At 37.3% G+C, this 14,446-nt stretch overlaps 1 protein-coding gene across 6 annotated transcripts in view; it reads right to left on the bottom strand.

The window, feature by feature from the left end:
- JAKMIP2 (janus kinase and microtubule interacting protein 2) overlaps positions 1-14,446 on the bottom strand; it is a 197,466-nt gene that overhangs the window by 44,023 nt on the left and 138,997 nt on the right. For 5 of the 6 annotated variants that reach the window (XM_063811575.1, XM_063811574.1, XM_003310892.7 and 2 more), the window contains 8 exons: positions 12,378-12,434; positions 11,371-11,490; positions 10,300-10,428; positions 7,622-7,705; positions 6,879-6,941; positions 3,334-3,432; positions 2,070-2,168; positions 349-402 (listed from right to left, as the gene is read on the bottom strand). In XM_063811575.1, the coding sequence (XP_063667645.1) occupies positions 349-402; positions 2,070-2,168; positions 3,334-3,432; positions 6,879-6,941; positions 7,622-7,705; positions 10,300-10,428; positions 11,371-11,490; positions 12,378-12,434 (705 nt within the window). The remainder of the gene's footprint in view (positions 1-348; positions 403-2,069; positions 2,169-3,333; positions 3,433-6,878; positions 6,942-7,621; positions 7,706-10,299; positions 10,429-11,370; positions 11,491-12,377; positions 12,435-14,446) is intronic. The other variant, XM_063811576.1, reaches the window with a different exon arrangement.

The following is a 14,446-nucleotide window of genomic DNA, read 5'->3' on the forward strand; positions in this document are numbered from 1 at the left end:
AGCATTTAGCAGCCTTTGCAAATGCGTGACTGATTAATTTCACACTGGATGCCTTTGAGCCAGTCAGACAATAATTAGCTTTACTTATTGGAGATGTGGTCGGCATTCAAACCTGAAACCTGCCCACAAAAAGCACTTTACCAGGTCTCATTTCTGCTACTACCTTCCAGAGATCCTTACAACCCCTTAGCCAAGTTGTTTGATAAATTGTATATTCTTCCCAAGGAGCAACATCCTTAAGGGAAATGGCATCTCACTTGCTCTTACTTTACACATGATGCATTGTTAAGTATCTCTTGCCTCTGTTTAGGCAAATTCATATCTATACTAAATCAATTCTTTACTTACCCCATTATCACCCAAGATATCAAGCTGCTTTATGAGATCAGGGATGTTCACATCCTGCAAAATCAAGCAGAAACTCATGTCAAAGACAAATGTGGCCTCCTATTCCATCAGTGCCTGAACATGAAGTTAGAGGAAGACATTTTAGGGCCTGAACTTCCTTGGGATGTTTTCAATCTGGCACACCTAGTTTTAAGTTTCAATTTTGCTTCTTACATGCTGTGTGAACTTGGGTCAGGTACTTAACAGATCATTCTTAATTTTGCTAGTTGCAAAATGGAGATAATAAATTCCTACTTCATAGGCTGAGCTGATCTTCAGGATAAACAGACTGTGTATGAAAGAGTCTAGCATGTAGTAAAAGACTTGGAATATTCTCATTAACTTTCTTCTCATGACTGCCAAACCTTTTTTTTTTCAATTGTGATAGGCTTTCAGGTATAAAAAAGTAATAGGTAATAAATATAAAGAATCAACCAATTTTATTCTAATTAGCAAAATTCTGACCTGATTGAATTTTGACTGCCATGTAGAAAACTACAGTGCAGTACCATTTTTTTAAAGGTGGTTAGCATTAATTTCATCTATCTTATTTTTACCCTGTTCCTTGAGTCAGTTTGAAGCAGCTGAACTCCATTCGAAAGAGTTCATTGGATTAGGTTGTTTGTGATTTATCTGAGAAAAAATGCCTCGAAGGAAAAGGCAAAGTAAATTCTTTTCATTTAATTACAGTGAAATCCAAAAATTGCTTTGGTTGACAAATTACCATGCCGCCCAGGAAGGCCAGAAGTTTAAACACCAGGACAATGGTTTAAGATGGAAGGCAAGGAAGCACAATATTACTACCAAAGTTTTCTCCACTTTTTACCGTATTAGTACTATGTTCTCCTCTTTCTCATGTTCAAACAGCAGTATAGTAGAGCCCTACCACCAGGAAAGGGAAAGTCTAGCTCAATCTCATAAGTACAGAGAAGGCAATTGAAGCAAGTATATTTGGCAGCTCAGAGTGGGAGCAGGAAGGGCCATGCAGAAGGTAAGGAGACACCAGGAATAGCAGGCAGCATCCCAGCTTTACCCCAGGAACAGATATTCACAATGTGATTTCACTGAAGGACAATATATTTCCCCGGGGGAAGAGCTACCTCAATTCAACTCTAATACTTAAAATATATCCAGTAGCACTAAAAAGATAATTATATTCTATTTAATATGCAACCTGTTATAAACCCTAAGCCCTTCCAAAAGAGGAATCCTCCCTAAATTAAACACATCAAAAGAGATGATGGACTAGATGACTTCAAACCTTTTCTAACTCTGCAATTCCATGATTATGAATTCCATAGCACCTAGAATGGCTCAACAAAGGGACTCAAACTTTTCTATCTGGCAGACTTGAAATATATTTCTTGAAGTATTAAATCGAATTCACATTTCTCCCAGGTAATTAAGGCTAATTTTGATGCAGCGTCTTTCTTCATATGACTCTGTTCTAAATAATCATGGATGCCTCTGTTTTGTTCTGTTATCATTTGTATATCTGTCACACATTAAAAAACATTCGATTAATTTTCTAGTAGAAGTGACTATTTTCAATTCCTACATAGTTTGTATCAAAATGATGACATCCAGTGACTGAAAGACAAAATAGTCATAAGTAACCTCCCCTTTTCCAATTCCCAGTTTTTCTAATTTCTACAAACATAAAAAATTAAATATCTGCCTACCTTAACACCTTCTTTCATACAGTAGATCTGTAGAGCACTCACACCATCTGAGAATGGGTGAATTTGGAGATTAAATGGAGGGGATCGTCTCTCTCTCTCCTTGAAACACAGTGAAGAATATATGGAAATTAAAAACAAAACTGATTAATTAAACACTAAACCAGTGGTCTCTTTATGCTATTTCAGCAGTTTATTACTGTCATTTGGCAAAAAGAAAAAAATTCAATCTCAAGATGTTCATGATTAAATGTGACGGAAAAAGCTGACTAGTCAACTAAGAGATTGAGAAGAAGAATTTATAGATGGTGTCATCCATTCTTCCAAATGTTTTGATCAGGGAAATGCAGGAAGTGGAGCTCCAGTTTAAACTGTATGAATATTTGGAGCTTTCAAATATCTCAGCGTGGTCTTGCCATGAAGTTTTATGGCCGCTAACAGCCTTTTGCATATTCAATCTATTCAAGCTTTATGAGAAAGATACGTGGGCTACAAAAGAATGACTCTTCTTCACTGAAGCCTACTAACACCTAACTTTTTATCCAGACCTAATTCAAAATAGCCTAAAGAAGAAATAACTGGCAAAATAACAGAAATCAAATGGGAATTTTTCTTATACTTTATATATCAACATACACTGAACCAGATCCTAAGTCAGATTCTGCAGGATACAATCAAAATCTGATGTTTCTATGTTTTACTTGCAAAATAAAAAACAAACACCTGAAATTTGGTCAGATTAATCAAGGTATTTTCTAAGACAAGTTACCTTGCTTCTTAGTCTTTTTTTTCATAAATGCATTAGGGACTAAAACGTTTACTTATAAATTCACATTTACCTACAAAATATTTTTTATATAGCACATTTTGAAATACAAGTACTGAAGTAACATGTTTTAATGAGTCAAAATTTAATTAAGGATGGACATGAGTATTTAAAAACAACGAATGTTGAGGATGGTTGAAATCTATTATTTAACTTATTTAAAAATTATTTATTAGTCTTGCTTATAAAAGATAGTAATGTTGAAAAGCACAGTATCTAAGTAGACAGTTTTGAGTTGCATCAGAGCTTTACCACTTACTAGTCACAGGACTTAGGCAAGTTAGTTAATCTCAGTTGCCTCCGCTATATAATTTTGAGGGTGATTGTGAGGTCCAAATGAGAGTATGAATCTGAAATGCTTAATACAGCGCCTAGCTCCTCAATGTGCTCTGTGCATGTTAATCATTACGATTATTTTTATTATCATCATCATTTCCTTACTTCTAGCTCTAGGTTTCGAAACTCCAGCAGCTCATTCTGGTCTCTGGCGTCCTGTAGTTCCTGTTGTAACCGGTGATTTTCTGCCTCCTGTTTTTCTATCTAATAAAGTAAATCCTGAAGTTAGGTAAGCATTGAGAAAAGCACCTACAACTTTGCAAAGCATGAATAGTGTTCAGTTTACTCAGTGAATAAGTCTTCCAGACCATGAAAAAAAATCCCCAAATAGATGTGAATAAAATAAGTATTTGGCTTTGGCTTTCCTTCTAGTTATCCTTCGGTTGAGTTTTTTGAGTCACAGAGAAAAATGCCAGAAGACATCTGTGTTCCTTGGAATTAAAATCTAGGAATTCTGTGAATAGTGAATCTGAGAATACTCACTTTGCCCTTGTGATGGGTCAGAGACAGTCTACTAGAACCAAATTTAATGGTATACATAAGAGGGACTGATACTTCTCATTTCTCGAGTTATATTTGTTACAGAAATTTTTTTAACAGCTATCATCATACACAAAACTTTGCTGAATTTCAATTACTACAGAAGAAACCAGCTCTTTAACACTGAATTCAAAAACCTTAATAATCTGATGACCACCTAGCTTTCCAGTTTTAAATATTATCACTGTCATCTCTGCACAAACACACCCACACATGATCATGCAAACACTAGAATCTAGAAACTGTGGCCTACCCAATGAACTGACAACTCCAGGAACTCTGTAGCTACTCAGCTCTGCCTGAAAATGGCTCACTTTATCTCCTTTGCTATGTGAGAAAATTCTACACTTCTTTAAACACCTTAAAGCTAAGCTCTTAAGCATTAGCACTTAAATAAGCTCTAATGTCCATAAGAGCCTTCCCTAGTCAATCCATTCAGAAGTGACACCTCTCCTTTTGTTTTCCTCTAGACTTTCTTATAGGACCTCTAGTATAACTTGAGGAAGCATGGATTTCAGTTAGCTGTGTACAAATGCACCTTCCCCTGTAGACAGGGTTCATGTCTGAGTTATCTTTGGATTTTTTTTTTTTTTTTTTGAGATGAAGTCTTGCTCTTGTCCCCGAGGCTGGAGTGCATGATCTCAGTTCACTGCAACCTCTGTCTCCTGGGTTCAAGCAATTCCCTTGCCTCAGCCTCTTTAGTAGCTGGGACTACAGGTGCCTGCCACCAGGCCTGGCTAATTTTTGTATTTTTAGTAGAGACAGGGTTTCACCACGTTGGCCAGGCTGGTCTTGAACTCCTGACTTCAGGTGATCCACCCGCCTCGGCCTCCCAATGTGCTAGGATTACAGGCGTAAGCCATTGTGCCCGGCTGTCATCTTTGGCTTTTAAGGGATCAGAAAATCTTTATGAAGTACAATGGATGTTGAGCTTCCCTTGATATTAGCTGTATAGGTGGGCATTACATACAGTAACTATTTAAAATCTTGAATTTAGAAATACAAACCAGGGCCTTTTTACCATAGCACGAATCTTACTTTCCCAAGTATTTACATTTGAAGTTACCTATTTAGGTTCATTGTCAGTTCTGCCATCCCTTTATTTTGTTTATTTATTCTTAGAAGCCTGAGCATAAAAATTCCTCCTTTAGCCCAAAAAGATTAAGACTAACGGAAATCAGATAGAAGACGTAATGGGATTTTTTTTATGATAAAGAAATATAATAACACTTATTACTGGGCATCTCTGAAACTAATAGGAAAAGAAAGATAGGGAAATAGTGAGAAATTATGTGACATTAATAAATGTAGTCAAGTTTTCTACCCTAGATATTTGTGGCCTAGTAAACTTTCAAAAGTTTGTAGAAGTTAACTTAACATTATAAAGGAGATTCTACTTCCTAGAATCTTCTACTGAATCAATGGTGGAATATTTAGAGAGATTGCTGGTTCTAGTGGTTAATGAAACAATTAGATCAGTGGTTCACAGACTGTAATTCATTCAATGCCAACAAAGTTTCTTTATAGGGTCGCTTAACCTTCCTGAAAGCACCAGTTCTCGATTTTTGAATACCTGCCCACTCTGTATATAACATATACATCATCTATACATCTATGTGATGAACACATCAGCTCTGTCTCACAGCATGCAAAGCATGAGATAGAATGTCTTCACTTTGCCAGACTAGAGGGGAGGTAGGACAAGCATCTTTTTCCTCCTTCTCATGCTTACCAGCCAGGATGTTGTGGTTAATTTTTATTACTTGTCAGGGATAAGAAATATTCATAGAAACAATTCTAAAATAATTTCTGCATAACTTTGGATTGACCTACACAATTGTTTCCCTTACACAATTGGGCTTTCAAATTCTGTTTTTGTCAAACATAATATGAGATTATTTTGTAATTTAAATTAGTCGGATGTGGTGGCACATGCCTGTAATCCCAGCTACTTAGGAGGCTGAGGCAGGAGAATCGCTTCAACCTGGGAGGCAGAGGTTGCCGTGAGCTGAGACTGTGCCATTGCACTCCACCCTGGGCAACAAGAGTAAAACTCCGTCTCAAAAAAAAAAAATTATTTTGAAATCTTTCACTATATTTGTAGAAGGTAAATATCAAAGGAAAAGCCACCTTTGAACTGAAAATGTGTTATGTTTAATTGACTCTATGTTCAGATAACCAAAATTAATTATATCTATTCAAGCCTAAGCCATGTTTTTGTTTCTTAATTTGTTAAGTAATTTCCAGGAATACTGTTTTATGTTTTAAAAACAGTATTCATCTAAAAAAAATCTTTCATTAAAAAAAAAAAGAAAGACTCAAGCTTAATAAAAAGACTAAAAGTGGGAATCTAAGCCTATGCTAGGTTTCGGCATGGTCTTGGAGTCATACTCTGTCACTTCTTCTCACAAAATAACAAGTTCTATTCATAGAGGTTTCTTTGTTTTGTTTTGTTTTGTTTTGTTTTTTGGAGATGGGGTTTTGCTCTTGTCCGGGCTGGAGTGCAATTGCGCAATCTCAGCTCACTGCAACCTCCGCCTCTTGGGTTCAGATGATTCTCCTGTCTCAGCCTCCTAAGTATCTGGGATTACAGGCATGTGCCACCACATCTGCCTAATTTTTTGTATTTAGCAGAGACAGGGTTTCACCATGTTGGCCAGGCTGGTCTCAAACTCCTGACCTCAGGTGATCCACCCACCTCGGCCTCCCAAATTACTGGGATTACAGGCTTGAGACACTGTGCCTGGCCCTCGTAGAGGTTTTGTTGTAGATAAACAACTACACAGGATGTGCACGTGTGTGTGTGTGTGTATGTGTATATATATGTACAGTATATATACAGTGTATATGGTTAGCAAATCAGGAGGTTTCAGGGATCACATCCTTTCAAGTCTGCACAATGCCCAGCGCAGAGCCATGCACACGTGCCACTTCACTGATGGTGATGGCGGTGACAGGGATGCCGTTGAGCACGCAGCCGAGGACAGAGCAGTGCCGGAAAAGCCTCCCCTTCCCCTGGCCCCTGTGCCACTCCTGAGAGCACCCCCTGCTGCTCCTGGATCTCTCATGATTTTCTCCTCTGCCCCGCTAGGGTGTTGTGCCCAACATACCTTTTCTAAAAGCTCCTGGTTTCTCTTAATGAAAAGTTGTTTATCTTCTACCCAGTGTGAATCCTGTTTGACAAAGAATATCGCGCAGTCAGCATTTCAGAGTGGCACGAAAGAGCCTGTGTTGTCAAACCACTTTGCCAGAGCTGCCTTCTCCCCACCCTGTTTGTTTGCCTGCCAAAGACTGGTAAGTAGCACCCACCCCTGCCAGCTCCTTCAAAGAAATTGGGGCCAAAGTTGCCGGGAAAATTTAATCCCCTTTTCATCATCACTCCCTATTTCTACCTTTTCCAGTTTGAATAATCCAGGACCAGCCTTCTGGGGACTCAGAAGTGACCACACAGGCAAAAAGTGAAAAGGGTCAGAATGCACACAGGCTAGATACATATGGATGGAAAACATTAAAATGCAGAACCATAAATGTAGCATAGAGGCAAAGAACGCAGCTGGAGGGGTGGGTCTTGGTCTTAGCAGCTTATGACAACTCTAGGCTATTTGTACAGGGTTCCTCTTCCTCTGGCATTCTCTCTCTTGCCCAAGCTCATTCACTGTTGTGGCTGGGTTCACACTCTGGCCAGAAAAACACCAGAGACAGAAGTACAGAGTTGAACATTCTAAGGCAGTTTGAGAAAGATCACTGTGGCGAGCCAAGCTGTGTCCTGGGTGCGGCCCATGCACAGGTGAGCTAGAGGAAGGTCAGATTGAATTGTCTGCATCTGCAGAAGAGCTAGCAACCAAATGCCTACCTGCCCTTTCTGAGCCAGAGTCGCTTCTAGGTCTTCAATTTTGGCTTTATACCTTAGCACCTCTGCTTGGAGCTGTTCTTGAGCCTGGTGAAACCAAAATTCCAGAACTCAGCAAGTAAAATGGTTATTCAATATCTTTCTTGACTAGAACTCAACAAGTAAGAGAGAGAGAGAGGAAAAAAAGAAGAATTTTCTATGACAAAGGAATCTTTCTGATCTAAATTCTTGTTTAAAACTCCCTGTAGCATTCTTTATTTTCAGGTTAGTATTCAAACTCTTTAGCTTGGCATTCAAGAACTCCTATTATATTTCCAATCTTTTCCTACTACTCATCAGCCTAGAGTCAAACCCTTACCTGCTGGCATAATTCTTGTTTCCTAAATATGCCTTGTAACTCTCCACTCTTCTCTTTATTTGAATGATTTCTCTTTCATGAAAGCCTTGTTCCATTTTGCCTCCCCAAATTCTTTTGATTTTTTTTTTTTTTTTTTTTTTTTTTTTTTTTGAGACAGAGTCTCACTCTGTTACCCAGGCTGGAATGCAGTGGCACAATCTCAGCTTACTGCAACCTCCGCCTCCTGGGTTCAAGCAATTCTCCCGCTTCAGCCTCCCAAATAGCTTGGATTACAGGCACCAGCCACCACGCCCAGCTAATTTTTGTATTTTTAGTAGAGATGGGGTTTCACCGTGTTGGCCTGGCTGGTCTCGAACTCCTGACCTCAGATGATCCACCCGTCTCCGCCTCCCAAAGTGCACCCGGCCTCTCCATTCTTTCAGAGCAAACTTTGTGCCTAAATTTAAGTCCCCAAATCAATTTCTCTCTGTCTTTCTCTTTATATATCATATTTTGTGTGTCTGTGTGTGTAAGTAGTTTTGAATACTAATCTTGTATGGAGCAACTTTGTTGTCCTATGTGATTTAGCCTAGTAATTTGTTTCCTGCCTGTAAACCCATTTTTTTGTTGTTGTTTTACAATCTGGATAGGTTTTTTAGTACAAAGTTGAATAAAAACAGCGATGAAAGATATCCTTATTCATTGTGAGGAGAATAATTCTTTTGATTGTTAAGTATTACATTTACCTCTATCAGGTCCAAAAAATAATTAATTTTGCTAAGATTTATTTTAACTGTGAATTGATGTTGACTGTAACCTATTTTTTCTTGTACCTAATTTTATCTTTTGTTTTCAATGATGCTTTCATCTGTATTATTTTTTAATTTCTAGTCTCTTTAAATTTACTCTGTTGTTCTTTTTCTAACATCTTTATTTCTTTTAGATTATTTTTCTAAGAATGGTAAGTTTTCCTGACTTTAATGGTCAGAGAGAACGCTAAACCTTTATTTAGGTAGAAGAATTAAATGACACAGGGAGGAATCTCCAAAAAGTAAAAGAAGTCTCCTTTTTTTGGAGGAATCTCCAAAAAATAAAAATAAAATAATATGCTATTATTTTAATTCCCCAATCCATGTTGGTAAGAACACTTAACCACAAATATTATAGCACTGGGGCATATATACGACAGCCTACAGGCACATTCCTTTGTAATGATTGCTTGCCTGTTCTAAATCGGTGTTTTTTAAAAACCTGCTTGTTTACTTATATATGTGTGTATGCATGCTACTGTTGAAAAATGTATAACTGCGTTACATCTACCCTTTCCCACTGAACAATAGTAGTTCTACAAAACTCCTCAGTGCATTGTAGACCCTCCAGAAAGAAAGTAGGATGAAATCACTGGGTGGTCTCGGTGGTCATGCTGCCTTTTGGCTCATGTAAATTTACCTAGGAGGCAATTATAGCCTGGTGATTATGACTGTGAAGTCACAAGGCTAGGAAACCTAGGTAAACCTAGGTAAATAATTTAACTTCACTAAACTACATTTAACTTCTACTAAGCTATTATTTCCTCTTCTATAGAAAGAAGATAATAATCATATCTAGCTCCTAGGGTTGTTTTAGGATTATATAGATAATGTGTGTAAAATGTCAACACAATGCCTGGAACACAGCAAGCACTCAATAAATATTAAGAATTAGTATAGTACATGTCTATCTTTTCTTTTTGTTGAAATAGGCTCATGAGAGGCAGTTATGATATAAAGGAAAGAACATTTGACCCAGTAAGACTTAAGTTGTAATATCAGCTTTGCCATTTACTATTTGTGCGATTTGGGGCAATTCAATTAACCTCTCTGAGTGTCAAATTTCTCTTTTATAAAATATCTGCCTTAGGGGACTGTCTCAAGGGTTAAATGAGATAGTGTCTGTGAAAATTCTGGTAAGTTGTCATACGTAAATGCTGGGCACTTATTAACGAAGAGAAGACACTGGCTCACTATTGCTTTTGAAAGATAAAAAGGTTCTTTTTCTAAGCAAGAAACTAAAAAATGGCTTAACAAAATCCAATATTGTCTAGCTTTGAAAATGTATGTTTTCAAACAGCAAGAACAAGAACTATGTACTCAACTATCTTTAAAAGAACAAAAGCATTGATCTAAGCTGGTTCTAATGTTTCTAGAGTCAAGGTTTGTTGACATAAAAGCCATAACAATTCAAAAGCTGCAGAGGAGAGAAGAATACAGGGAAAGCTGTCTTATTGATATTTTTATGTCCACGGTGCTTTTATGCTGTGACTGCTGCACGCTAACTCAGAGCACTCTCACAGATACACACTAACCTTGGCTTCCCGTTCAGCGTCGATGATGCCTCCCGTCTGCTCCTGTAGGAGGGCATATGCTCTTTGGAGGGCCTGATATTCTTTTGTTAATTGTCGAAATCTTAGTTCAGATTCTTCAGCTGCTAAACTCTTGAGGTTAAGAAAAAAAGCCCCAAAACAATTGTGTTATGTTCAGGTCCTGTTTTCAAAGTGAAATATTAACATTTGCCCACTTTTTACAAGAAGTAAAAGGTTGTTTAACAGTCTATTTGATTTTATTTTTAGCTCTGAAGTGTATATACGGGCACAAATACTGTAACACTTTCAAGATGGACACTGCAGAAATACATAAATATTTATTTTAGTAAAAGAAGCATTTAGCATTTCATACATTTCTCATTGTTATCATTTGAGCTTAGAATGTAGTCAATTTTGGATCCAAATAAGAAAAAGTCATACCCAGATTTTGGACCTAAATTTGAGGAAATGATACCCTAGAATTTTCTTATTTCTTTTCAGTATGTTCATCTCCAGCAACTTGTTTTTTTCCCCCAGATAAATCATAAAATCTGTTTTATTGCATTACATCTTAAACTTCCGGACATAACATAATCAGCAGGGAATTTTGGGAAACAATGCAGACTGGGGTGTTTCACTCCTAAGATCCTGAGTCAGGAGTTGCATGGTAGGGTCCAGGACTTTTCATTGTAACTGAGCCCTCTAGATCATTCTGATGAGGGTGGTCCACAGAACACACTTCACTCAACAGTGTCAGACCACATCCAAAAGCCTGCTAAGGCCTTTTGGGTTCCTACCTTCCCTAGATAAAGAATATTGGAAAGTAACTTTTATTTTGAAAGAAGTCTTCCAATTAGAGAGTTGAACTGGAGAGAAATTTCTAAAAGGTTTACCGCTATAAGTGAAGCTATTTTTCAAGAGATAATAAAGTGCGGCCTCAAAATTGGTTACTATTATGAGATCACTTTGTGCTGTTTATATAAAGGAGATGAAAAGTGAAATCCTTTTTCTTCCCCCTTAAATCAAAGATTCGGTGACAATATCACCCTAGGCTAGAGAAGTAGAAAAGCTTACTTCATCCAAGTCATCATCAGGAGTAGCTGGTGTTCTGTCTGTTCTAAATGAGGCCATGGATGATGTCTCTGAATCCATGGAGTCCTCATCATAGCCAATAAACGGGTCCAAAACAGGCCTCTAAATGGAGGGAAAGTACCTATTTACTGACACAGCTAACAGTAGGGAAAGTTGAATGTTAAAATACTGTCAACTGGCATACGTGTAAGTGAATATAGAAGACATGGATCCTCTATGCTTCTTTGTTGAAATAAAAACATTAGGCATGAGCATAATAATTCCAATAAGTGTTTCTCTCATACTATTTCACTTCTGACATCTTAAGAAAAATTCATAATATGTAGCTTTTTTCATAGAAACACTGAAGCCTCTTTCATATTACATTTTATATCATGATGAGCTAGTGTGGTTTACTCTTTCCTGTATTTAAACTATGACCAAAGGATTTTGAAAACTCAGGTATCTATGTGATGGAGATAATCAAATCTTAAGTCTTGTCATCCAAGTCCACATTAAAAACAAATGGTATACTTGGTAAAAAACAAAATAAAAATCAAATAGACAAACTGAATAACAAAACTTTGTGGATTATAAGAGGCTATACAGATATTGATGGATTGGGAGCATTGTTATCAATAAGATTGTCTGAATGAATAATGAAAATGTATTAATTGTCATAAGTGGGAGACATCAAATCATGTGCATTTCTTGAATATGACTTTCCAACTTGTCAGGTAATCCTTTGTACATCAAACCTAGGGGCATCTCCATTTAGAGAAAGTTACATTAAAGCAAACCCCTTTCAGGTTAAAATTTACAACAGAATCATTTTTAGACTTCGAAGAAATGTCAACAGAAAATATTTTCTTCTAGCAAATAATGCCCATGGTTTGCTGCAACAGTTCTGGAACACCTGATTCATCACATCTTTGTAGGAAAATTCCATGCCAAGCCTTATCTCTCTGGCTGTTTGTGGCAAATGCCTGATAACTTTGATTTCTTATTACCTTAATTGGCTTGGAACTTCTTCTATGCTTTCTTCTACGGATGAGCTTTTCTCGGTCCTGGAAAACAGATGAAAGATTTTCAGATCCAGAATTGGTAGATGTTTCTTTATAGTTTTTTTGCAAAGACAGAGTGTTCTTTCCCATAAGGCATTATATTTGGAAAAGAATAAGACTTTGTTTTTTAAATTTTGGCAACTTTTGGGATTGATACTTAAGTATATTCAAAACAAGAATCTTCTACAACTATTCCTGATGAGTTATGTGGATCAAGGAGCCTCATGATCAGAAAGTGTACTGTGTTCCTAATCAGAATCCTGTTTTATACTTGAACATCAAGTAGCTATGAAAATAGTTACTTATATTCCCCCAAAGCACAGTACTTTAGTCCTCCTAGATCCAAAATTACTTTAAATTTGTGTTAAAAATATAATTTCACAATAAAGTAAAACCGTATTCTTTTCATTTAGTCATTTGAAATGCATAGAAAGCTGTCTTTGGCCTATTTTTGCATCCTTGTTCTCACCTGCAGTCCCTGAAAATAGGACAGAGAACAGAGTAGCTAGTGGGTTGGAGCCATTTAGTGTTTCTGTTTTGTCTTCAGTTTTTAAAAAATTTTCTGGGAATCTCAAAGAATGCCTAGAAATATTGATCAATTTCATGATTTATTGTTGCTGTGAATAGAGATATCATGGGAATTTGGGGTTTATTCACTAAGCACTCCATGTATTTACTGTAAAAATTTAAACTAGATAGAATGTCTTTTGAAAAGTCTGATGAGTATGCCTAAATAGCCCAAAATTCTATAAAAAATTTACAGCTTAATCTCAGGATACTCAAAGCCAGGCAAATTCCTGGGCTCACGAATTTGTAAAATGTATGGGTTATTAGGATGTGAAAATGAAATGAGGAAAACAGGGAGACCACATTTAATGAGTAATCTGGTTTAAGCCAGTGGTGTTCGGGCTTTTTTTTTTCACCTTCATAAGTAAAAATGCAGCCTCTATATATGAGACTTTTACAATTTACACATTATTGTGATGGTTAATATTGAGTGTCAATTTGATTGGATTGAAGGATACAAAGTATTGTTCCTGGGTGTGTCTACGTGGGTGTTGCCAAAGGAGGTTAACGTTTGAGTCAGTGGACTGGGAGAGGTAGACTCACCCTCAATCTGGGTGAGCACAATCTAAACAGCTGCCATCACAGCCAGAATAAAAGCAGGCAGAGAAGCACGTGAAAAGACTAGACTGGTTGAGTCTCCCAGCCTACATCTTTCTCCTGATTCTTCCTGCCCTGGAACATCAGACTCTAAGTTCTTCAGCTTTGGGACTTGGACTGGCTTCCTTGCTCTTCAGCTTGCAGATGACCTATTGTGGGACCTCACCTTGCGATCGTGTGTGCCAATACTCCTTATTAAACTCCCCATTACATATACATCTATCCTATTACTTCTGTCCCTCTAGAGAGCCCTAATACAATTATATATTTAAATTACCTTCCTAATCTAATGTATTCATTGTAACATATGGTCAACATAGAAATTTTAAAAAGGATGAATCATAAGTAATTATAAACAGAAGCTATAACCTTTCTCTGTCTCAGTGGCAGTGAATCACTTTTCTCACCTCACTCTGGAGACTATTGCCTAACTCCCTCCTTGCAATTCAAGTCTTTAGGCCTTGACTTGGTCCTGAAGTGAGAGCAACAAGCGATGTCATTCACAGATCACAGATGGAGAGGCAAAGAAGAAAACCCAAAGGCACCTAGAGGTCTTAGTGCATCCTTACTAGTAACACAAACCTCAGCCAAACTCTGATGGAAGTAATAACTGCTCTACCCACTCAGTAGGTACTGAAGTAATGATCAGAAAATCTGGGCTGAAATTTTAGCTCTGTTATGTAATTATATTGTTGCTGTTCATCCAATAAATATTTGTTGAACTGTAACTATGTGCTAGACACTGAATTGAGACCTGGGAAACAAGATATATATGTGATGTTGTTAGCATAGACAACATATTAAATCTCTGAGCCTCAGGATCCTGCTACTGGAAGGCAGTTACAAGACAC

Source organism: Pan troglodytes, chromosome 4, assembly GCF_028858775.2.
Source record: "Pan troglodytes isolate AG18354 chromosome 4, NHGRI_mPanTro3-v2.0_pri, whole genome shotgun sequence".
In the NCBI taxonomy this organism is placed as follows: Eukaryota; Metazoa; Chordata; class Mammalia; order Primates; family Hominidae; genus Pan; species Pan troglodytes.